This window comes from Tachyglossus aculeatus, chromosome 15 (assembly GCF_015852505.1).
Source record: "Tachyglossus aculeatus isolate mTacAcu1 chromosome 15, mTacAcu1.pri, whole genome shotgun sequence".
Lineage (NCBI taxonomy): Eukaryota > Metazoa > Chordata > Mammalia > Monotremata > Tachyglossidae > Tachyglossus > Tachyglossus aculeatus.
In genome coordinates, this window is record NC_052080.1 from 26656061 (window position 1) to 26680354 (window position 24294).

At 55.3% G+C, this 24294-nt stretch overlaps 1 protein-coding gene across 4 annotated transcripts; it reads left to right on the forward strand.

Moving 5' to 3' along the window:
- Window positions 1–6338: 6338 nt before the first annotated feature.
- On the forward strand, window positions 6339–24154 carry NECAB3 (N-terminal EF-hand calcium binding protein 3). 4 transcript variants are annotated; one of them, XM_038757302.1, is made up of 14 exons: window positions 6339–6644; window positions 13702–13726; window positions 14374–14482; window positions 15483–15508; window positions 16034–16131; window positions 17856–17992; window positions 18094–18215; window positions 18465–18544; window positions 20222–20275; window positions 20848–20960; window positions 21349–21426; window positions 21623–21714; window positions 22502–22539; window positions 22783–24154. In XM_038757302.1, the coding sequence occupies exons 1-13, from the start codon at window positions 6519–6521 to the stop codon at window positions 22525–22527; spliced, it is 1086 nt and encodes a 361-aa protein (XP_038613230.1). In that variant the 5' UTR covers window positions 6339–6518; the 3' UTR covers window positions 22528–22539; window positions 22783–24154. The 4 variants fall into 4 exon arrangements, with proteins under 4 accessions (XP_038613230.1, XP_038613231.1, XP_038613232.1 ...); XM_038757303.1 differs by having other exon boundaries at window positions 22871–24154; XM_038757304.1 differs by having other exon boundaries at window positions 22874–24154.
- The last annotated feature ends 140 nt before the right edge of the window (window positions 24155–24294 follow it).

Sequence of the window (24294 nt, forward strand, 5' to 3'; positions counted from 1 at the left end):
GGATACAAGGTGATCAAGTCCCACGTGGGGCTCACAGTCTTAATCCCCATTTTACAGATGAGGTAACTGAGGCTCAGAGAAGTTAAGTGACTTGCCCAAGGTCACACAGCAGACATGTGGCGGAGTAGGGATTCAAACCCATGACCTCTGACTCCAAAGCCCGTGCTCTTTCCACTGAGCCATGCTGCTTAATAATAATATAACATTATATTATTGCTGCACAGTAATAATCAATCAATCAATCGTATTTATTGAGCGCTTACTGTGTGCAGAGCACTGTACTAAGCGCTTGGGAAGTACAAGTTGGCAACAACTAATAATAATAATAATGTTGGTTTTTATTAAGCGATTACTATGTGCCGAGCACTGTTCTAAGCACGGGGGGGAATACAAGGTAATCAAGGCTGTCCCACGTGGGGCTCACAGCCTTCATCCCCATTTTCCAGATGAGGGAACTGAGGCCCAGAGAAGTGAAGTGACTTGCCCAGAGTCACGCAGCTGACAAGTGGCGGAGCCGGGATTAGAACCCCTGACCTCCGACTCCCAAGCTCGGGCTCTTCCCACCGAGCCACACTGCTTCTCTCAGTAAGACAGCTGGGAGGAAGAACGGGTGCAGGCTGTGGTTAGGGAACAGGAAATAGAGGTGGAGCTGAACAGAGCCAACCCTGTCCCCATCCTCGCTTCCCCCTTCCCCCTTCCCGGGCTTGGCTATAAAGCCGGCCTGTTTTCCCAACCCGCCAGGGCCCAGCTGTTTCCCAAGCAGTCTCCTTCTTGCCTATCCCGCCGTCGACCCCCATCCCACGTCCTTCTGTCCTGGAATGCCCCCAATCCCTCCACACATCCGCCAAGCTAGCTCTCTTCCTCCCTTCAAAGCCCAACTGAGAGCTCCCCTCCTCCAGGAGGCCTTCCCAGACTGAGCCCCCTTTTTCCTCTCCTCCTCCCCATCCCCCCTGCCCTACCTCCTTCCCCTCCCCACAGCACTTGTATATATTTGTACAGATTTATTACAATTTTACTTGTACATATTGACTATTCTATTAATGATGTGCATATAGCTATAATTCTATTTGTTCTGATGATTTTGATGCCTGTCTACACGTTTTGTTGTCTGTCTCCCCCTTCTAGACTGTGAGCCCCTTGTTGGGTAGGGACCGTCTCTATATGTTGCCGATTTGTAATAATAATAATAATGATGGTGCTTATTAAGCACTTACTACATGCAAAGCACTATTCTAAGCGCTGGAAATAATAAGAATGGCATTTATTAAGCGCTTACTATGTGCAAAGCACTGTTCTAAGCGCTGGGGAGGTTGCAAGGTGATCAGGTTGCCCCGCGGGGGGCTCACAGTCTTCATCCCCATTTTACAGATTAGCTGAGGCACAGAGGAGTTAAGCGACTTGCCCAAAGTCACACAGCTGACAGATTTATTCAATCGTATTTACTGAGCGCTTACTGTGTGCAGATGGCGGAGCTGGGATTTGAATCCATAATAATAATAATGGCATTTATTAAGCACTTAACATGTGCAAAGCACTGTTCTAAGCGCTGGGGAGGTTACAAGGTGATCAGGTTGCCCTGTGGGGGTCTCACAATCTTCATCCCCATTTTACAGATGAGCTAACTGAGGCACAGAGGAGTTAAGTAACTTGCCCAAAGTCACACAGCTGACAGATTCATTCAATCGTATTTATTGAGCACTTACTGTGTGTAGATGGCGGAGCTGGGATTTGAATCCATAATAATAATAATGATGGCATTTATTAAGCATTTATTATGTGCAAAGTACTGTTCTAAGCGCTGAGGAGGTTACGAGGTGATCAGGTTGCCCTGTGGGGGGGCTTCACAATCTTCATCCCCATTTTACAGATGAGCTAACTGAGGCACAGAGGAGTTAAGTGACTTGCCCAAAGTCACACAGCTGACAAATGCATTCCATCGTATTTACTGAGCGCTTACTGTGTGCAGATGGCGGAGCTGGGATTTGAATCCATGACCTCTGACTCCAAAGCCCGGGCTCCTTCCACTGAGACATGCTGCTTCTCAAGCTCTCTCTCTCTCTCTCTCTCTCTCTCTCTCTCTTTCTCTCTCTATATATTTCTCTCCCTGTCTGTCTGAGAGCTCACCTCATTCATTCATTCATTCAATTGTATTTATTGAGCGCTTACTGTGTGCAGAGCACTGGACTAAGGGATTGGGAACTACCAGGAGGCCTTCCCAGATTGAGCCCCCTCCTTCCTATTCATTAATTCATTCAATCGTATTTATTGAGCCCTTACTGTGTGCAGAGCCCTGGACAAAGCGCTTGGGAAATACAAGTTGGCCTCCTCCAGGAGGCCTTCCCAGACTGAGCCCCCTCCTTCCTCTCCCCTTCCCCTCCCCACAGCACCTGTATATATGTACATATGTTTGTACGTATTTCTCTACTTATTTTACTTGTATATATTCTATTTATTTTACTTTGTTACTACGTTTTGTTTTGTTGTCTGTCTCCCCCTTCTTCCCCTATTTATTTATTTATTTTACTTGTACATCTCAATTCTATTTATTTTATTTTGTTAGTATGTTTGGTTTTGTTCACTGTCTCCCCCGTTTAGGCTATGAGCCCACTGTTGGGTAGGGACTGTCTCTGTATGTTGCCAACTTGTACTTCCCAAGCGCTTAGTACAGTGCTCTGCACACAGTAAGTGCTCAATAAATACGATTGATTGATTGACTGATAATAAATACGATTGAATGAATGAATGAATGAAGCGCTTAGTCCAGGGCTCTGCACACAGTAAGCGCTCAATAAATACGATTGAATGAATGAACCAGTCATGCTCCGCCCTGCCGTGAGGTGGGCCGGCCGCCAGAGGGCGAAGGCGAATGCGTTTGTACATACATAGATTACTTTTGTACAGCTATATTACCCTATTTATTTACTTTTACATATTTACTATTCTATTTATTTTATTTTGTTAATGATGTGCATCTAGCTTTGCTTCTATTTATCCTGATGACACCTGTTCACATGTTTTGTTTTGCTGTCTGTCTCCCCCTTCTAGACTGTGAGCCCATTGTTGGGTAGGGACCGTCTCTCTGTGTTGCAGACTTGTCCTTCCCAAGCGCTTAGTACAGTGCTCTGCACACAGTAAGCGCTCAATAAATACGATTGAATGAATGAATGAATGAATGAATGAATGAATGAATGCCCAACCGTCCCTCTGCCCTTCCTAGGCAGAGCCTGCAGTGCGGAGGGCCGGCCGCCAGAGGGCGACGGCGAGTGCACAGCTGTCCTTCTGCCCGCCCTAGGTGGAGCCTGCATTGCGGAGGGCCGGCCGCCAGAGGGAGACGGCGAATGCGTTTGTACAGATATATTACTTTTGTACAGATATATTACTCTATTTATTTTACTTGTACATCAATCAATCAATCGTATTTATTGAGCGCTTACTGTGTGCAGAGCACTGTACTAAGCGCTTGGGAAGTACAAGTCAGCAACATATAGAGACAGTCCCTACCCAATATTTACTATTCTATTTTTTTTTGTTTTGCTGTCTGTCTCCCCCTTCTAGACCGTGAGCCCGTTGTTGGGTAGGGACCGTCTCTCTATGTTGCCGACTCGTATTTCCCAAGCGCTTAGGACAGTGCTCTGCACACAGTAAGCGCTCAATAAATACGATTGAATGAATGAATGAATGAATGAATGCCCAACCGTCCCTCTGCCCGCCCTAGGCGGAGCCTGTAGTGCGGAGGGTCGGCCACCAGAGGGCGACGGCGAGTGCCCAGCTGTCCTGCCCGCCCTAGGTGGAGCCTGCAGTGCGGAGGGCCGGCCGCCAGAGGGAGACGGCGAATGCGTTTGTTCAGATATATTACTTTCGTACAGATATATTACTCTGTACAGATATATTACTCTATTTATTTTACTTGTACATATTTACTATTCTATTTATCTTTTGTTTTGCTGTCTGTCTCCCCCTTCTAGACCGTGAGCCCGTTGTTGGGTAGGGACCATCTATGTTGCCGACTTGCCCTTCCCAAACGCTCAGTACAGTGCTCTGCACACAGTAAGCGCTCAATACATACGATTGAATGAATCAATGCCCAACCGTCCCTCTGCCCGTCCTAGGAGGAGCCTGTAGGGCGGAGGGCCGGCCGCCAGAGGGCGACGGCTAGTGCCCAGCTGTCCTGCCCGCCCTAGGTGGAGCCTGCAGTGCGGAGGGTCGGCCGCCAGAGGGCGACGCTAAATGCCCAACCGTCCCTCTGCCCGCCCTAGGCGGAGCCTGCAGTGCGGAGGGCCGGCCGCCAGAGGGCGACGGCGAATGCCCAACCGTCCCTCTGCCCGCCTTAGGTGGAGCCTGCAGTGCGGAGGGCCGGCCGCCAGAGGGCGACGGAGAATGCCCAACCGTCCCTTTGCCCGCCCTAGGCGGAGCCTGCAGTGCGGAGGGCCGGCCGCCAGAGGGCGACGCCGAATGCCCAAATGTCCCTTTGCCCGCCCTAGGCGGAGCCTGCAGTGCGGAGGGCCGGCCGCCAGAGGGCGACGGAGAATGCCCAACCGTCCCTTTGCCCGCCCTAGGCGGAGCCTGCAGTGCGGAGGACTGGCCGCCGGAGGGCGACGGCGAATGCCCAACTGTCCCTCTGCCGTCCTAGGCAGAACCTGCAGTGCGGTGGGCCGGCCGCCAGAGGGCGACGGCGAATGCCCAACCGTCCCTCTGCCCGCCCTAGGCGCAGCCTGTAGTGCGGAGGGTCGGCCGCCAGAGGGCGACGGCGAATGCCCAACCGTCCCTCTGCCTGTCCAAGGCAGAGCCTGCAGTGAGATGGGCCGGCCGCCAGAGGGCGACGCTAAATGCCCAACCGTCCCTCTGCCCGCCCTAGGTGGAGCCTGCAGTGCGGAGGGTCGGCCGCCAGAGGGCGACGGCGAATGCCCAACCATCCCTCTGCCCGCCCTAGGTGGGGCCTGCAGTGCGGAGGGCCGGCCGCCAGAGGGCGACGGCGAATGCCCAGCCGTCCCTCTGCCCTCCCTAGGCGGAGCCTGCAGTGCGAAGGGCCGGCCGCCAGAGGGCGACGGCGAATGCCCAACTGTCCCTCTGCCGTCCTAGGCAGAACCTGCAGTGCAGTGGGCCGGCCGCCAGAGGGCGACGCCGAATGCCCAACCGTCCCTCTGCCCGCCCAAAGCGGAGCCTGCAGTGCGAAGGGCCGGCCGCCAGAGGGCGACGCCGAATGCCCAACCGTCCCTCTGCCCGCCCTAGGCGGAGCCTGCAGTGCGGAGGGCCGGCCGCCAGAGGGCGACGCCGAATGCCCAAATGTCCCTCTGCCCGCCCTAGGCGGAGCCTGCAGTGCGGAGGGTCGGCCGCCAGAGGGCGACCCCGAATGCCCAACCGTCCCTCAGCCCGCCCTAGGCGGAGCCTGCAGTGCGGAGGACCGGCCGCCGGAGGGCGACGGCGAATGCCCAACTGTCCCTCTGCCGTCCTAGGCAGAACCTGCAGTGCGGTGGGCCAGCAGCCAGAGGGCGACGGCGAATGCCCAACCGCCCCTCTGCCCGCCCTAGGCGGAGCCTGCAGTGCGGAGGGCCGGCCGCCAGAGGGCGACGCCAAATGCCCAACTGTCCCTCTGCCAGCCCTAGTTGGAGCCTGTAGTGTGGAGGGTCGGCCGCCAGAGGGCGACGGCGAATGCCCAACCGTCCCTCTGCCCGCCCTAGGTGGAGCCTGCAGTGCGGAGGGCCGGCCGCCAGAGGGCGACGGCGAATGCCCAACTGTCCCTCTGCTGTCCTAGGCAGAACCTGCAGTGCGGTGGGCCGGCCGCCAGAGGGCGACGGCGAGTGCCCAGCTGTCCTGCCCGCCCTAGGTGGAGCCTGCAGTGCGGAGGGCCGGCCGCCAGAGGGCGGAGGCGAATGCCCAACCTTCCCTCTGCCCGCCCTAGGTGGAGCCTGCAGTGCGGAGGGTCGGCCGCCAGAGGGCGACGGCGAATGCCCAACTGTCCCTCTGCTGTCCTAGGCAGAACCTGCAGTGCGGTGGGCCGGCCGCCAGAGGGCGACGGCGAGTGCCCAGCTGTCCTGCCCGCCCTAGGCGGAGCCTGCAGTGCGGAGGGCCGGCCGCCAGAGGGCGGAGGCGAATGCCCAACCGTCCCTCTGCCCGCCCTAGGTGGAGCCTGCAGTGCGGAGGACCAGCCGCCAGAGGGCGACGGCGAATGCCCAACTGTCCCTCTGCTGTCCTAGGCAGAACCTGCAGTGCGGTGGGCCGGCCGCCAGAGGGCGACGGCGAGTGCCCAGCTGTCCTGCCCGCCCTAGGCGGAGCCTGCAGTGCGGAGGGCCGGCCGCCAGAGGGCGGAGGCGACGGCGAGTGCCCAGCCGTTGCCCTGGCAGTGATGGGCGGAGCCCGCATCCTCTGCCCAACTTATCCCTGGCAGGCTGCGCTGAAGCCGGGGTGCCCGCTGCCGGCGGCCCTCGGCCCTCGGGGACCAAATTCCTTCCTCCTCTCCCCGCTCCCCCTCTTCTTTCCCCGGACCCCGCTCGCCCAGGTCGGGTGCAGGGGCGAAGACAATGTCCTGTGCCCAGCTGCTTACTATGTGCCTGCTCAGTGCCAAGCCTCCAGCCCGCCTCAGCTCCCCGCCGCCCCCTTCTCCTCCTCCTCCCCCTCCGCCCGCAGGCCTCACCCTCTTCCAGGACGTGAGTAAATCGCTCCTTCCCCCGTCCCTCCGCGATAACGATTATTATCCGTTGTAATAATAATAATAATACTAAGCGCTGGGGAGGTTGCAAGGTGATCAGGTTGTCCCACGGGGGGGGGGGGGCTCACAGTCTTAATCCCCGTTTTACAGATGAGGGAACTGAGGCACGGAGAAGTGAAGCGACTTGCCCAAAGTCACACAGCTGACAATTGGCAGAGCTGGGTTTGAACCCATGACCCCTGACTCCAAATCCCAGGCTCTTTCCAATGAGCCACGCTGCTTCTCTGTTGCACTTCCCAAGCGCTTAGTACAGTGCCCTGCATACATTAAGCGCTCAATAAATACGATTGAATGAATGAATGGGGGCGGGGGGTAGGAAGAACCTGAGAAACTCGGAAACTTCGGGGGAGAGATTGGGGGGTTGGGGCAAAGCGGGTGCCCCTTGGGCAGGCTCCCCTCACTTTGGGCAAAGTTTGGGGGTAGGCATGGGGGTGTGCCCGCATTGGAGGTTTGGCCTGAGGGATGGGGGGGGCGGTGTCAGCCCCTGCTATTGTCCCTGCTATTAGTCCAGTGCTAAGCGCTTAGTACAGTGCTCTACACAGAGTAAGCGCTCAATAAATACGATTGAATGAATTGTCTTAGAACCCCCCAGGGCGATGAGCAGGATAGGCTCGGGTCAGAGGGGAGAAGTCCCTCATTCCCTTCACCCTTCTGTCAGGAGGGGGCAAACCCGAGTGGGCAGTGGCTGGCTTGTAATGGATCGTGGCCAGGAGATAGGGACGGCTGGAGAAGAAGAGGAGGAGGAGGAGGCGTTCTTCTACTTGGGAAGGGAGAAGAGGGGTGTGAGGACGGAGCCATCTCAGCCTCTTCTTGCAGAGCCCATTTGCTCCTCTTCCTCCTTCCCTCTATCCTATGCCCCCTGTCTCTTTCCTACTCGTTCTCTTTCTTTTTCTCTCTATGCCCTTCTCTTCCTCCTCTTTCCCTCCTCTCCCTCTTCTTCCCCTCCTCCCCACTAATTCCAGGTTCCCTTCCACCTCATCCTCCCCATACTGCCGAGGAAAGGACGCAGGGCTCTGAAAAATAAGGTCCCCGAAGGCAGGTCCTCTCACCTCTTTTAAAAGTTCCGCAGTACCCACGGTGGTGCTCTGCCCACAGCAGGTGCCCAGAACAGTACCCTGCTCCTGATAGATGCCCAGCGCACAGCTCTGCATTAAATAGCCAGGAGGCCAAACTTGGATTTGCTGAGCCTTGAGCTCTTTGCCCGGCACTGCGTCTGGGTTTCCAGCCCCGCTCCTGCTGCCACTGAGGAACTGGCCCTTTTCTCCCATTCTGGGATGACCCGTCTCCTGACCCGGTGCTGAGCCAGGTGAGAGGGATTGTGCCAGCCTTGCTGGGGGAGCCCAGGGAACGGATTAGGCTAGTCAGGAGTTCCCCTCTTCTCTCCTGTCTCTCCAGCTCAGAGGCTTTCCTAGGGGTAGGAAAATCCAGTACTGGGAAGAGTCAGCTTCATTCCCTACCCCCAGGACTTACTGAGCTGGGTTTCCCCTTGGTTCCCCTTTTCCCTCTGGACTTCCTTTAATAATAATAAATGATGGCATTTATTAATAATTAGTAATAATTAATAAATAATAAATATTAATTGGTAAGCACTTAATAAATGATGGCATTTATTAAGCACTTACTATGTGCAAAGCACTGTTCTAAGCGATGGGGAGGTTACAAGGTGGTCAGGTTGGCCTACGGGGGGGGGGCTCACAGTCTTAATCCCCATTTGACAGATGAGGTAACTGAGGCCCAGAGAAGTGAAGTGACTTGCCCAAAGTCACACAGCTGACAGTTGGCGGAGCCGGGATTTGAACCCATGACCTCTGACTTCAAAGCCTGTGCGCTCTCCTCTGAGCCACGCTGCTTCCTTTCCCTCTGTTTCTGGTTTGCATTCCCCTCTGTGCCTCTTGCCGCAGACCCACCCCCACTCCTCCCAGGCCCCCGCCTCTCTGTGCCCCCTGCTTCTCCTTCCCCTTTTCGTCCCCTCACCTCTGCTGTGTTCTGGATCTCCCCTGTCCCCTTCCCCACATTCTCCTCCCAGCTCTTTCTATCCCCTCTCCTCCCCACTTCTCCCAGCTCATCTTGCAGTGAGTGTCCTTACCCTGGCCCCTTTCCCTCCCAGGTGGGGCTGGGCCAGGCTGCACATTACAGCACTTGATCCACACTACAGCTCCCTCCTCACCCACTTCTCCTGTCCTTCCCTCTGCCCCCCCATCCTGCACGGGCATGGTCTCTCAGCCATCAGGCACTCTGTTCCCCCCAACAGCTCCTGGCAGGGGGTGGGAAAATCACTCATTTATTTAATGAATACCTACTGAGAAACAGAGCACTTGACAGATTGTTTGAAAGAATACATTAGAATCGGTAGACACAATCCCTGCCCTCACAGGGCATACCAACTAGTGGATTGAAGACACATCTCCTCCAAGAGGCCTTTCCTGACTAAGCCCTCTTTTCCTTTCTTCCACTCCCTTCTACATCCCCCTGACTTTCTCCCTTTATTCATCCATTGTCACATTTTAAAGCCCTTACTGTGTGCAGAGCACTGTACTAAGCACTTGGGAGAGTACATTAGAACAGTAAACAGAAACATTCCCTGCCCACAATGAGCTTACAATTTTGAGGAGCTTTTTTGTTTGTTTTATGGAACTTGTTAAGCACTTACTATCCGTCAAACACTGTTCTAAACGCTGGGATAGGTACAAATCAGTTGGGTCAAACACAGTCCCTGTCCCGCAGTGGGCTTCATACGATAGTGTTTATTCAGTGCTTACGGATCATTCCCGCCACCCCCCTCTCCCCTGCATCCCCGCAGCACTTTGTACATATTAGTAATTATTTATGTTAATGTCTTTCTCCCCCTCTAGACTGAAAGTTCACTGTGTGCAGGGAATGTGTCTACCAACTCTATTCTATTGTACTCTCCCAACCGCATAGTACAGTGCTCTGCATACAGTAAGAGCTAAATAAATATGATTGAATGATTGATTGGATCACCAGGATGAAGCCCTGGTTCCAGGCCCCAGGCCAAATGTCCCAGGGGTCTTGTGCATTACCATATCCGAAGGCCCTGAGTGACCTCCCCGGACAGAGAAGCAGTGCAGCCAGGTGAAAAGAGTGTGGGTCTAGGATGATGATAATAATAATAATAATAATAATAATAATAATAATAATAGCATTTGTTAAGCACTTACCATGTGCTAAGCACTGTTCTAAGTGTTGGAGAAAATACAAGGCAGCAATCAGGTTGTCCCATGGGGGGCTCACAGTCTTAATCCCCATTTTACAGATGAGGGAACTGAGGCCCAGAGAAGTTAAGTGACTTGCCCAAAGTCACACATCTGACAAGTGGCAGAGCCGGGATTTGAACCCATGACCTCTGGCTCCCAAAACCGGGCTCTTTCCATTGAGCCACGCTGCTGGATTTGAATCCCAGCTCTACCACTCACTGTGTTCTGTGACCTTGGGTAAGTCACTTGACTTCTCTGTACCTCAGGTACCTCATCTGTACAATAGGGATTAAGACTGTTAGCCCCATGTGGATCGGGGGTTGTCTCTGACCCAGTTTTCTTGTATCTACCCCAGCAGTTCATACAGTGCCTGGCACGCAATAAGGACTTAACGAATGCCATAAAAAGAAAAAAGTGGGGAAGCTTGGAGTGGGGAAGCTGGCATCAGTGGGGTAGGGGTAGGGGGGCTGCCGGGTGCATGTGAGTTTTCAGGGATCCTGGGGGATAGGTGGGTTTGCAGCAGCTGTTGGAAACTTTGCCCCTCTTGGGAGAGGGAAGGGGGAGTTAGGGATGGGACTGAGCCTAGCGCAGTCAGCCCCATGCCTCCAGTTCCAATTCAGTGGAGCTGCGGGAACACAGGCAGCCCAGGGGGTTGAGGGAAGAGAAAAGAGCTTCAGAAGACCTGTGGTCCACAGCCCCCGCACACCTCCTACACCCTGGGGAGGAGAAGAAGTGAGTCCTGCCTCTGGCAGGGCCAGCGGATGCCCAGCAGGAGTCAGGAGGCATTGCCTGTCTAGTCCCTGCTGGCGGAAGCGTTCTCAGGGGGGTGCCCAGAGGAGGGGCTGGGAGCCTGGCTGGCACCAGTCCTGGGCACAACAAAGGGGCCAGCTGGTGGGGGGGGGGCCTTAGTCACTGAGACGCTGTGCCATCTGGAGCACACAGGAAGGTGGCCTGGGAGCCGGTAGCTGCGAGGGAAAGGAAAGGCAACGATCAGGCGGGATAGCCAGGTCCTGCCCCTGCCCCTGCCCCTGCATGCAGACTGGGTCACCTGAGCCAGGATCCTGACCTCTCTGGGCCTCAGGTTCCCTAACGCCCAGGAAATGGGGGAAAACAGCCCTCCTCCTCGGCAGGACAACCGGGAGGGCTGGTGGTTCGGCACAAAGGAGAAGGCAGAAACTGCAATACTGACCCTAGGCTCAGAGCTGGGAGAGGGGCTGGCAGCCTAATAATAGTAATAATAATCATAATGGCATTTATTAAGGGCTTACTATGTGCAAAGCACTGTTCTAAGCGCCAGGGGGGATACAAGGTGATCAGGTTGTCCCACATGGGGCTCACAGTCTTAATCCCCATTTTACAGGTGAAGGAACTATGGCAAGGAGAAGTGAAGTGACTTGCCCAAAGTCACACGGCTGACAAGTGACAGAGTCGGGATTAGAACCCATGACCTCTGACTCCCAAGCCCGGGCTTTTTCCACTGAGCCACACTGCATTCTCTGTCCCACGCCAGGCTGCTGGCTCAGCTGGAGGTCTGACAGGGGTCTGCCTGGGGTCGGCTCAGGGGGCTGCTGGGCAGCAGTGGCAGGGGTAGGGGACACCCCTGAACTCAGACCACAATGAATGGTTGCTGGGCTCTGGGCCAAACTAAGCTAAGATTGCTCTCTCCGGAAATATTTTCATAGTGCTTGCCAATTACACAATCAGTCAGTGGTATTGATTGTGCACCTAGTGTGCACAGCACTACACACTAAAGTCAATAGGGTTAGTAGACACAATCCCTACCCTCCAGTCTAAACATTGAGATAAATTACAGCATGGTATAGTGGCTAGAGTCAGAAGGTCATGGGTTCTAATCCCAGCTCTGCCACTTGTCTGCTTTGCGACCTTAGGCAAGTCACTTCACTTCTCTGAGCCTCAGTTCCCTCATCTGTAAAATGGGGATTAAGGCTGTGACCCCCTCGTGGGACAGGGACTGTGTCTAACCCGATTTGCTTTTATCCACCCCAGTGCTTGGTACATTGCCTGGAAGATAGTGAGTGCTTAACAAACACCATAAATATTACTATTATTATTATTATTAGGGGAAACCGGTGGAGCATAAAGATATGGCCAGAAGTGCTATAGGGGAAGAGGACATGAGTACACTAGTGCTTAGGAGACATTGAAGTGCTGGAGTGGCAGTAGGAGGAGAATTTAGGGTGGGGGGTGATGAGACTAATCAGGGAAGGCTTCCTGAAGGCATTGTGATTTCAGGAGGGTTTTGAGGAAATGGTCTGCAGGATGTGAAGGGGGAAGGAGTTCCAAATATGACCTCCACCCCCGGGGAGTTTCTCTGAGAATCAGTCAATCATATTTATTCAGTGTTTACTTAGTGCAGAGCACAATATAACAGAGTTGGTAGACTCTTTCATTCATTCAATCGTATTTATTGAGCACTTACTATGTGCAGAGCACTGTACTAAGTGCTTAGCATTCCCCACCTTCATCAAGTTTACAGTCCTAGAGGGGGAGGCAGACATGAATATAAATAATCATGGATTTGCACATAAGTGCTGCGAGAGGGGTGACTAAAGTGTGCAAATCCAAATTCCTGTTCCCAAGTCCCCAGCACGTAGTACAGTGCACTGCCCCAAATGGGTGCTTATTATATACTATCACTACTAGTATTGCTACTACTATTCCTACAGCTAGTTGGTGGCAACAGTATTTATTAAGCAACTACTGAGTACAGCAGAGTCTGGGTTCTGCAGCCGGCAGATGGTGAAATTAGGGGCTCAGTTTGTCTTCTGCCGGTCAGGTGGTGCCCTGCCCTGCCTTGCCCTGCCCTGTCCAGCTGTGCTTGACTTTGCTTGCTCTGCCCTCCCTGCCCTGCCCAGCTTGCCCTGTCCTGCTCTGTCGCCTTGGGTCACTCTGCCCTGACCTGCTCTGCTCCTTCTGCCAACCCTGCCCTCCCCTGCCCCCTCCATCCACCCTCTGTCTGCCCTGCCCTGCCCGGAGGCTGCCACGCACCGGTGCCTACCAACTGCCCTTGAAGCCGGTTCTCCGGTTACAGCCCCTGCGTCTGTCATAGCCTCAAGCCCAGAGAAACTCTTTCCCCACATCCCTCCCCCCGTCCCCGGCCGGGCTCGGATCGGTGTAGGAGCGTGCTTCACAATCGCTGCCCGGTGGTGCCCGCCGCCCTACCCCCCTTCAGTCGGGCACCAAGCTAGCGTGTGGTAAATCCAGAGACCTGGGTGACGATCCCACCTATTGATGTCTGTAGAAACCTGGGAGGAGAAGGTAGGGGAGCCCGGGAGTCTAGCGGTTGTGGAGGGACCAGGCCCAGTGCCCTTGGGTCCCCCGGATACTGGGAGGGACCCCAACAGACCCCCACAGTCTTTTAGACTGTGAGCCCACTGTTGGGTAGGGACTGTCTCTATGTGTTGCCAATTTGTACTTCCCAAGCGCTTAGAACAGTGCTCTGCACATAGTAAGCACTCAATAAATACGATTGATTGATTGATTGATTGAGGGAAGGGCGAGTGGCCTGCTCATGGCCATTGGGACCTGGTGGGGTTGGGGGGAGAAGGAACGAGGGAGTTCTCCCCACCCAGAAGAGGATATTAGAGTGGGCAGCAGCAGCGGGGACTGCTAGCCAACTAGCCTCTGTCCCTACCTCATGTTCTGACCCCCGGGGAGGACTGGTGTGCCTGGGATGGCCGGCAAAGGGCAGCCAGCTGGGAACGCTCTGGGGGGGCGGCCGGCACACGGGGGTCAAACTCTTTCTATTTCCCCTTTCAGATTTTCCGCCGGGCGGACAAGGACGGTGAGTATTCCCAAGACCCCCGCCCCTCCCGCCCCGGGGACCAGTTTCTCCCTTTTCCGGGAGGGCGCCCCAATCCCCGGCCCACCCCTGCCCCCCCAAAGACGGAGCCGAGTCTGACAGCTGAGCTGGGCACCCACAGCCTAGAGCTGGATCCTGGGCAGAGGCTGCAGCTCTTCTCACTCCGTCAGTCCTATGTATTGAGCCCTTACTGTATGCAGAGCACTGCCTTAAGCGCTTGGGAGAGCACAACGAGCTGACAATGTAGGGGGGAGACAGACATTAATATAAAGAAATAAACTGCAGATTATATACCTAAGTGCTGTGGAGTTGAGAGTTGGGGATGAAGAAAGGGAGCAAGTCAGGGTGATGCAGAAGGGAGTGGGAGAAGAGGAAAGGAGGGATTAGTCAGGGAAGGCTTCTTGCAGGAAATGTGCCTCACATCTACCAACTCTATTGGATGGTATTCTCTCCTAAATGCTTAATGTAATGCTTTATGCAAAATAAGCGCTCAATAAGTATCACCCATTGATAGATTCCCCCTACCAGCCTCTGCCCAGCTGCCGGCCACCCCCGGATGGGGTCCTCCCCAAAAGAAAACATTGCCCCCCTCCCCGCAAGCCCTCTTCCTGATCACCGTCACCCCACAGATGACGGGAAGCTGTCCTTCGACGAGTTCCAGAACTATTTTGCGGATGGGATTCTCAGCTCTGAGGAGTTGCGGGAGCTGTTCAGCGGAGTCCTTCAGCAAAGCCCAGAGTAAGGAGGGGGTGGCCGGGCCCGTCGGGGAGGAAAGGGGATGGGGACAGGCGAGGGCCTGAGGGCTAGCAGAAACACCCCCTAGCCCTGCGGGTCCCTACCCTGAAAGTCTCCGGGGGTCCACGGGGACCCTTACACCTAACTGGTCTCCTTAATGGCTACCAACCTGGCAGGTGACCTCTGTCACTGCACCTCACTGACCGCCGCGCATCCCAAGGGAGCCGGGGAGGGAGGAAAAGGCCCCGGCATGTTGGACATCCTCCTGCCCTTCTCTCAGTCTGCTAGGAGCGAAGTGTCAAATCATCTTCCTCCTTCCCAGCGTGGGGCTAATTAAGTTCATTAATGCTCAAGAACAGATGCAGCTTCAGGAAGTGTGAGCAGGGAGCTTCCTGTGGAGCACAGATTCTCCTCTCTCTCCCTTTCCCCGCCCTGCGAAGCCATGGGGCAGTAGGGTTCAGGCTCCTTTCATCCCTCCCCCTCTCCCCCGCCACCTCTGTCACTGGCTGTTAAGTGACCTAGGACGAGTCACCTAACCTCTCTAGGCCTCAGTTTGCTCATCTGTAAAAAGGGGATAGGATTCCACTGTGCTCCTTCCTTCCCAGGGATGTTGCGAAAGTAAACCATGCAAGCACTTAGTACAGTGCTTTGCACACAGTAAGCGCTTAATAAATACCATTGATTGATTGATCAAAATGAGATCGGTCACGTGGGCTCTCCTGGGGGAAACGCAAATGCCAGACGAATTGCAGGGTCAGAAACCCCCGATGGTGGTTGCCTGGGACCCTTGTTTTGTGCCAGTTGTGACTGATGGAGGCGAAGGCACTTGTGGCTTAAGGTCTGGAGAGGGAGAAGCCTGTGGGGTGGAGACGCTTGGAGGGAAGGAGGAAAACCGCCACTCGGCAGGGTCCCTGCTAGTTCCGCAGCCGTGGTTTTCTGGGTGCAGCCCAGCCCTACCCCCACCCCACTTAGTGGTCTCTTCCCCTCCCTTTCTCCTCCCCAGCAGTCTGGAAACAGAGAAGTTCTGTGGTAAGTTGCTGCACAGATTGTGATTTGAACCCTGCTCTCCAGGAGGGTCGTGGCGGGAGGTGGCAGCCCCTCAGGGCTTCCCAGTAGCTCCAGCTTTGAAGACGGGGAGAGGTCTGGGCTTCACCCTCAAACGCCGCCTGACCCTGACTCCTCCACAAGCCAGACCTGAGAGGGGATTTGTTTGTCAGGGGAGATGTGGCCCCGCTGGTCTCACTTGGGGCCTGGTCCCAGCAGAAGAACAGGTCTTGGTGCAGATTCTCAGGGCGGGAGCTGAGCGGACGGGGGCTGGCCAGCAGCCGAGGAAGCCTGGGTTCCTGGGTCCCAACCTTCCATGCCATTTTGGGTAGCCACCTTAGGGTCTCTCCAGCTCTGCGGGCTTTGATCATTCGTATTGCAGGTGATGTCATGGGGAGTGTGGGGGTGGACATGGGCCTCAGTCCAGTGGGAGGGACCCAGGCCAGGGCTGGGACAGCCGGGGGTGGGGGGTAGAGGGGAGGAACTGCCTTCTCCCCACTCTCTCTGCAGATTATTTCTCTCAGCACCTGGGGGAGTTCAGATCCGTCCTCTCGGCCCTGGAGGCGCTGAACGTGGCGGTCCTCACTGCCATGGATGCCACCAAACTGGTAAGCGGAGCAGGGCTGGGAGTCCCTCCAAGCTGGGGGACACGCTCCACCCCCACCTCAAACACTGGGTCCCTCCACCTCAAGTAGAAACTGTTAGCCACCCACTCTGATCTTCCAGGCTCCTGCCCCGCTGTCTCCATTCGACTTAGTCACTTACTTTTCCCGTATACCTAAGCAACCTCCTAACTTGTCTCTTGCTTTAGACTACCCCGGCTTCAACTCCCTGTGCCCACCCTTCTTCCTACTTGAGACTCACTCCCCTGGGCCCCAGACACCACATATCTGCCAGGCCACTGCCAAAGACTTCTGAAACCTCTCCTCCCTATAAGCACCCTTCCCTGACTGATTCCCATTTCCCTGGTCACGTCCTGTCTTCGTCCAGTCCCAGTTCCCATGACGTAACTGAGGAACAGAAAAGCGAGGTGACTTCTAAGGGCTACGAATGTTGAATCTCTTTGTGTTGTGTGCCCATGGAGCCACGGGGTCAGTGTTGGGGCTCAGATTTTTTTTCCCAGCCTTTATTTAGCAAAGCCCCTCAGTTCCCTCCGAGGGTTCAGCGAAACAGTACATGCAGGAGATTCACCCCGTCCTTCGGGTTAATCCGGGAAACTCCAAGTACAGGGGACCCGTCCCTCCTGTCAGATAAATCAATCATATTTATTGAGCACTTACCATGTGCAAGGAACTGTACTAAGTGCTTGGGCCTCAGTCCGGGGGGAGAATACAATATAACAGAGTTTGTAGACATGTTCCTTTCCCCCAATTCAGTCACTGAGATTCCACCTGCAGGGAACCCGCCATAACCTTCTGGTCAATCAGTGAAACACCATCTGCTTTACTGTCCCTTACTGTCAATCAGTGAAACGATTGTGCATGGAACCCTCCCCTCCCTTCCCGGTCAATCAGTGAAACGCCAAGTTGGGGAGACTGACCCTTCCGTCCCTCCCTCCCTGCCAACCAGCCTAGTGCCACTTGCAGGAGATCCACCCTCCTGCCGTCTTGACCAACCATTGGCACTTTAGTGTGTCCAACCAGCCAGACTCCAGGTCACGGGGTCGTGGAGGAGGTGACTCAGGGCCACGTCTGCCACGTGCAGTGAGGTAGGGCAGCAGTGCCTGGCTCTAGTCTTCCTGGCCAGAACTCTCTGGCCAGAGATTCAAAGGCAATAGCAGCCTCTTGTCAACCTCATGGAGGGCCAGGATGCCAACTAATCTCGTCGGTGGCAGGGTAGGTCGTGATGTCTCTCACGACCGCAGGCCAGTCCGCGGAAGTTGAACCGACTCCAGATTTCTTGACCTACTTCCCCCTCCCTTGACCAGGGATTTTTTTTCTTCTTTTCCATCCACTGGATTTCTCTCCCTCTGTTAAGAGCACTCACCATGGAATCACTGGGCAATCTTGGAGAAGACTTAATAATAATAACTGTGGTATTTGTTAAGGGCTTACTATGTGCCAGGCACTATACTAAGCCCTGGGATGGATACAAGCAAATCGGGTCGGACACAGTCCCTGCCTTACGTGTGGCTCTCAGTCTCAATCCCCATTTTACAGATGAGGTAACTGAAGCCCAGACGAGTGAAGTGATTTGTCCAAGGTCACACGGCAAACAAGCGGTGGAGCCGGGATTAAAACCCAAGTTTAGAAGCCAAGACTGGCTTGTGTCCTCCTGCTGGGCAGCTGCCTTGCCCCTTTCCGCCCAGTCCTGTCCTCCTCTGCCCCTCCAGGAATATGAGTGGGCTCCCAAGGTGAACCAGTTCATGACCCGGTTCTTGCTGCGGGAGACGGCGAGCCAGCTACAGTCCTTGCACCTGTCTCTGGAGTGCGCCTCCGATTGCGTGGAGAGCCAGGCTGGCCGCGGGAGGTAGGGGGAGCGCGGGGCTGGGGGCGGATCGCCACAGCCCCCCGGAGGGGTCAGGGTTTGGGAGGGATGGGAAGTTGAGGGACCCGGCTGTTCCCCTGCAGGGCGGACGTGGGGACACCGGCAGCCCCGAGCAGCCCGAGGCCTGGCAGGAGGAGTGAGAGCCGAGCCCAGAAGACCGTCCGCCCGGGCCCCACAGCCCCTTCCTCCAAGACCTCGCTGGCAGGTGTCAGGGGGAGTTGGGGAGACCTGGTTCACTTCCCTGCTTTTCTCTTGAGGGAGAGAGGGCGGGAATAGGGTAGATCCCTTGGACGCTGGGGATGAACACTGGGTCGCCACCCAACCAGGCGAGTCCAGCGCCGCTGCCTCACCCCTTTCCTTGGCAAGGGGCATTGTAGGTGGGCCGGAATGAGGAGAGCTTGCCCCCAGAACCCAGGGATCAACAACCTCCTCGCTGCCCCTGTCTGGGCTGCAGGGGCCTCTGTGGACGGCGGTTGCCAGTGGACATCTCAGATCCTCCGTCTACAGCGGCTGATTGACCAGTTGGAGTGGAAGGTGGGGCCATAGGCTCGCAGGCCACTGACGGGAAGGGACTGGTCAGCGGGGATTCCCGCGTTGAGTCCCCTTGGCCGAGGTCCCACTCCTCCCAGCCCAGCACCCTTGTGATTTCCAAGAGGTCAGGCAGACCCCTCGGGTGTCTGGGATCCGTCCTTATTTTAATATAGTATTGTTAAGCGCTTACTGTATGCCAGGCACTGTACTAAGCTCTAGGGTAGATACAAATTAACCAAGTCAGTCACAGCCCATGTCCTACATAGGGCTCAGTCGTAATCCCATTTTATAGATGAGAGAACTGAGGCACAGATAAGTGAAGTGACTTGCCTAAGGTCACACACCAGGAAAATGGAAGAAAGTGGGATTAGAACCCAGGTCCTTCTGATTCCCGGTTCCGTGCCCTATCCACTAGGCCATGCCGCTTCTCTGTTTAAAGGGAATGTTGGTAGGACCCCAAAGCCATTTGCGCCAGTACCGTTATTATGGTGGTGGTGGTGATGGTGGGAATCGGGGGGAACGTGATGAAAACCCACCATGATGGACCATCGTGACGATGACTTTTTGTTGGGCCCTGTGCTGGTATGCTTGGGTAGATTCAGGACTGACAATTCAGGCACCGGGGCTTCGCATTCTGAGTGGAGACCGCACTTCCACACAAAAGGTGCCTTTAAAAAAAACCTCAAAAGAAACGAAGAAATTAATCCTAATTAAAAACATTAAACCAAGCAGCTCAAACAGAGTTGGTGTGTCAGGTCAGTGTGTCCAGATCCCTTGCGGTCCAGGCCTCTGTGCTCGGTTCTGAACAGCTGGAAACTGGAGTCCCGAAGTCCTGAGTGTGTTTGGTGGGGAGGGGCTGCCCCATAGCTCCCAGAGCTCAAGGAGGGTTCGACTTCAGCCACAAGGACTCCAGCTCACTGTAGGATACTTGGTAGTCCGTAGCCCGTACGTCTCTGTGCACACGAGGCACCCAACACAGTGCACTGCCCAGAGGAGTACCCAGTACAGCACTTTGCACCCAGTAGGTGCCTGGTACCTATGAGAAGCAGCGTGGCTCAGTGGAAAGAGCCCGGGCTTTGGAGTCAGAGATCATGGGCTCAAATCCCGGCTCTGCCAACTGTCAGCTGCGTGACTTTGGGCAAGTCACTTAACTTCTCTGGGCCTCAGTTACCTCATCTGGAAAATGGGGATTAAGACTGTGAGCCCCCCATGGGACAACCTGATCACCTTGTAACCTCCCCAGAGCTTAGAACAGTGCTTTGCACATAGTAAGCGCTTAATAAATGCCATTATTATTATTATTTCTGTACACAGTAGGCACCTAGTACAGTGCTTTGCATGCAGTAGAAGCTCAGCAAATATGGTTGATGATAATGGCCTCAGGCCGGGAGTGGGGATAGCCAACTGGGTGAGGTTGGGCAAGAAGAGCTCACCCTCTAGACTGTAAGCTTGTTGTGGGCAGGGAATGTGTCTGTTTATTGTTGTACTGTACTTTCCCAAGTGCTTAGTACAGTGCTCTGCACACAGTAAGTGCTCAATAAATTTGAGTGAATGAATGATAAGAAACTGGGGCCCAGCTCCAGGACTGGCTTGTGTTTTCGAGGGTGGGAAATAAGCACCGTTTGCTGTCGAATGGAACCCCCGTGTATAACTGGCCGTTGTTTTGGGTTTCGATTGCAGAGCCGGAGGTTGGAGCTGCCGAAAGGGGAAGCTCTTTGCAAAGAGACAAATCTGGTAAATTGTTTCCCAACCCAATCCTTTCCTTGAAGACCCTGGGGAAAAGGAAGAGCCGAGTAAGACGGGGAAGGCTCCACCCCCAATCCACCTTTGTCATTCCCGGGTGGCTAGCAGGCACGTCTACACCCAAGGGCCTAGTCTAGGGAAGCGGAAGCGTCGAGTGACCCAGAGCTTGGGTCCAGGTGAGGGCAAACTGGTCATTGTCCAGGCCCCCGAACCTTTCCACGGACGCTCGGCTGTAGCCGTCAGAGAACCTGACCAGAGTTGGTAAGGGCTGATGCATTAGGGTCCTGTCCGGTCAGAGAGGGAGGACTCCAAACCCCTCTAGTACAGAGTGGCAATGAGTTGGGGGCGGGGGGCACAGCTTCAGGAGATTCTCAGCCCCTCTCAAGAAAACCCACCTTTGCTGTCTGGTTTCTCTAGATTGAGGCCCCTCCCCATCTCCACCCTCTGGGATGCCAGGATCCAGAGGGGTTGGGCAGTACCACCTTGGCCCTGGACGTGTTTCTCTTTGAGCCCAGACTGGATTGGGCCCCCGAGTCAGAGTCTCTATGCCTCTCTCTCCGAAGCTCATCCTGGTTGTCCAGAGGAGGATCTCGGTGGCCCCAGCGGGTTTGAAGCAGTTTCATCAGGCCCTGCGCTGCTACACTGACATCACCGCGGCCCAAAGCCGCTGCCTGCAGTAAGTCCCCTGGCTGGGCCCACCCGGAGTGTGGCCGGAGGCGTGGCGATCTCTGCTTGGAGGCAGGGTTTGGCAGGTTTCAGGTGGGGGAGAGAGAATGACCAGTCGCCCGGCTTGTACCTCGATGGCAGTCTGTGGCCGTCCGGTCAGTCCAGTCCAGACATGGCACTGGCTGCTTTTCGGTCCAGTGTGCTTATTTCCAGAACCCAGCTTTCCTCCGGCTTGGCTCCTCCCACCGGGTCCTATAGCTCAGAAGTGGTGTGCGTGTTCACAGGGATGCAGGAGGGGACACAATGGTCCTGGAGTGAGAGGGGGCGCAGACTGAGTCCCTCCTCCTCCTCCAAGCTCCTGGCCTGAACCAACACACCATTTGTTTTTCTACCTCCAGAGTGTCAACCCAGAGGCTGGCGGATGAGTCCAGCTTCCTCCTCTACGAGTTCTGGCAGGACGCATCCTCCTGGAGCAGGTGGGGCCTTGGCCTCGGCGCTCTCAGCGCAGGGGAGCCGGGGGTAGGGGTGGGTCGGGGGCTTGGGCATTGAGGCCGTTTCCTGGGCCTTCCCGCTGGGAGGAGGTGACTTTCCTTCTCCGCGGATGCTCTGGGCCCGCACTTCCCGAGGTGAGGCCCGCCCCCCACCCCACCTCCCTGTCACCTGCTCATCCAGTCACTCACGGACCAACTGCAGCAAGGCATTCCAGAGGATCCTCATTGACCTCCTGCGGACTCCGGAGATCCTGACCACCATGCTCTTCCCAGGTGGGTCGGTTCTGGCTTCAGAGAAGCAGCAGGGCATAGTGGATAGAGCACGGGCCTACGAGTCAGAAGGTCGTGGGTTCTAATCCCGGCTCTGCCGCTTGTCTGCTGTGTGACCCTGGGCAAGTCACTTGACTTCTCTGTGCCTCTTACCTCATCTGTAAAATGGGGTTCGAGACTGTGAGCCCCATGTGGGACAGAGACTGTGTCCAACCCAATTTACTTGTATCCACCTCAGCGCTTAGTCCAGTGCCTGGCACACAGTAAGCGCTTAATAAATACCTCAGTTAGTATTATTATTATTATTATTATTATTATTATTTAGACACCAACTCTCTGTCTCCAGACTCCCTGTCTCCTGTCCCACTACCAACTCTCTGCCCCCTGTCTGCATTCCTTTCTCTCCAACACCCTGACTTGCCCCTGACACCCCATTTTTGCTGCTTCCCCTCCTCTTTATACAACCTTCAGCTTCCCCGTTCATGGGTTCCACCCCACCCAGGATAGCTCTACCTCTCTTTACCGTGCATTCTCACCTCCTCTCTAGCTGTTTTTCCACCTCCCTACCTGCCCTTCCACCAGTCTTCTGTAGCCCCCAGCCCTGGTGGGCGATCCTTGGTCTGACCAGAGTAGGAAAAGCTTCCGAGCGGGGCCCAGCTAGCAGACGGGGAATGTGAGAAGATCCAGAAGGTTGGGGGTGGGTGGCAGGGAGCAAGGTGCCAGGGACAACGGGCATTGGAGTTGACACAAGTCTCGAGACCCCCCATCCCCGTCCTCTCCTCTGTTTCAGCCTCCTGGTGGATCATGAACAACTGAAGCTTCCTACAAGTAGGCCTGCCACCCCGGGGAGGACGGGTCTCTCCCTCTGAACCCCGGGACCCCTACTGCCCTGTCCCTGCCACCAAGGCCACCCCGTCCCCCCCAGCCCAGGTCACGCATGCCCGTGCTGCAGTACGGGATCCTGCAGAAGAGGAATAAGTGCTGGGATCCGGGGTGGGGAGGAGGCCGGGGAGGAGGTGGTCAAGGTTACTTCTGTGTCACCTGTGTGGTATTTTTTTTACCCATTCTTAGTGCCAGCCTTCTTTCCCTCCTCCCCCTTCCTCCCTCTCGCCTTTCCCTCCCTTCTCCTCTCCCACTCATCCCTTCCCACCCATGCCAGAAGGAATCAAACGGACTGGCTCTGGGAGCAGTAAGTCATGGTGAACCAAGCAAATCCCTTCCCATGTGTGGTCACGGCAGAGGAGCTGTTTACGTAATACACTGCCTTTACTTCTCTTCTGCATTTCTGAGTTTCTGCATTACCTGCTATATTCGGAACACTGTATTAAGCATTTGGGAGAGTGCAATAAAGTTAGTAGACAAAATCCCTGCCCTCAAGGAGTTTACAGTCTGGGAGTTGTTGTGAGGGAGTGGGTGGCAATAGACACTAAAAGAACCACCGAGTCAGGAGATTGAAAGAGACTGCAGAAGATTGGGAAAGACGTCGGGGATCATCTGTCATGATTTTAGCCTCAGCTGCTTCCAATCTCAGCGTGCTGAGTTTGTCGAGGCTCAGAGCTGGGGTGGAGAGCTCTGGGCGTCCCTGCAGTGGAGAGAGTCTGGAAGAGTCCCAGGGGGGTGGAATGGGGCTTGCATTCTTCCACGGTTCTGGTATAGCTGAAAGACTATTTGGAGCAGGGGAGGAAGTATTTGCTACAGGAAGAACCTTTGTTCCTGGGGTCTCTGGGAAGCAGGAACAGGGGCCGAGGACAGGGACATTTGCAATTGTTCTGTTGGGGGGCAACAGCCCAGGCTTGTACTGGGCCAAAGGGTGAGGGTGTGACACCCTCCCTCCCCCCACCTCACGTGTGTTCTCTGAGGTGGGGAGGGGCTGGAGGGGAGGTCGCTGGATCCTGTGGCCCCCCAGTCCATCCCCCACTCCGCTTCCTTTGGCCTTCCACACGGCCAGGGGAGGGAGAGGGAGGAAAGGGCAGCCTCCGGTCCACAAGAGGCTGCAGGAGGAGCTAGGTCAGTTCCATCTTGACCCCCTCTTCCGGACCCTGCGGCTGCACCAGAGTGGTCTCCGAGAGGGCCGGGCTGCTGGAGGGAGGCGTGGGAAGGGAGACCGGAGATCCCCGCCAGGGCCGGGCTGCTGGGGGCCTTGGCAAAAGTGCGACTCTCTGCCTGCTCCGCCTCTCCAGCAGCCGAGAAGGGCATGGAGCAAGGAGCTCTCTCTCCGCAGATTGAGCTGGACTGAGGTCGGGGGAGGAGCGGCAAACAGGTAGAACAAAGTCTCTGTGTCATTGAACGCCCAGATAATGTATCTACATAGAGATAATTGTAAATACATTGTAGATAAAATATAATTCAATTGTAAAGCTATCTATAATGCACCTGGATAAGAGCCCTGAGATTCCCACACCAGGTTCCGCCAACCTTCAGCCTCCTGTCGAGGTTCGCTCTGTTGTGGGATTTCCCGTTTGGAATCCGTGTTAATTTCTCCCAAACGGGATTCACGTGGACTTCCTTCCACGTCCATCACAGCTATTCCACCGCTGCCGTTTTCCCCCGTATTTACTGAGCCTTTACTGTGGGCAGAGCGCT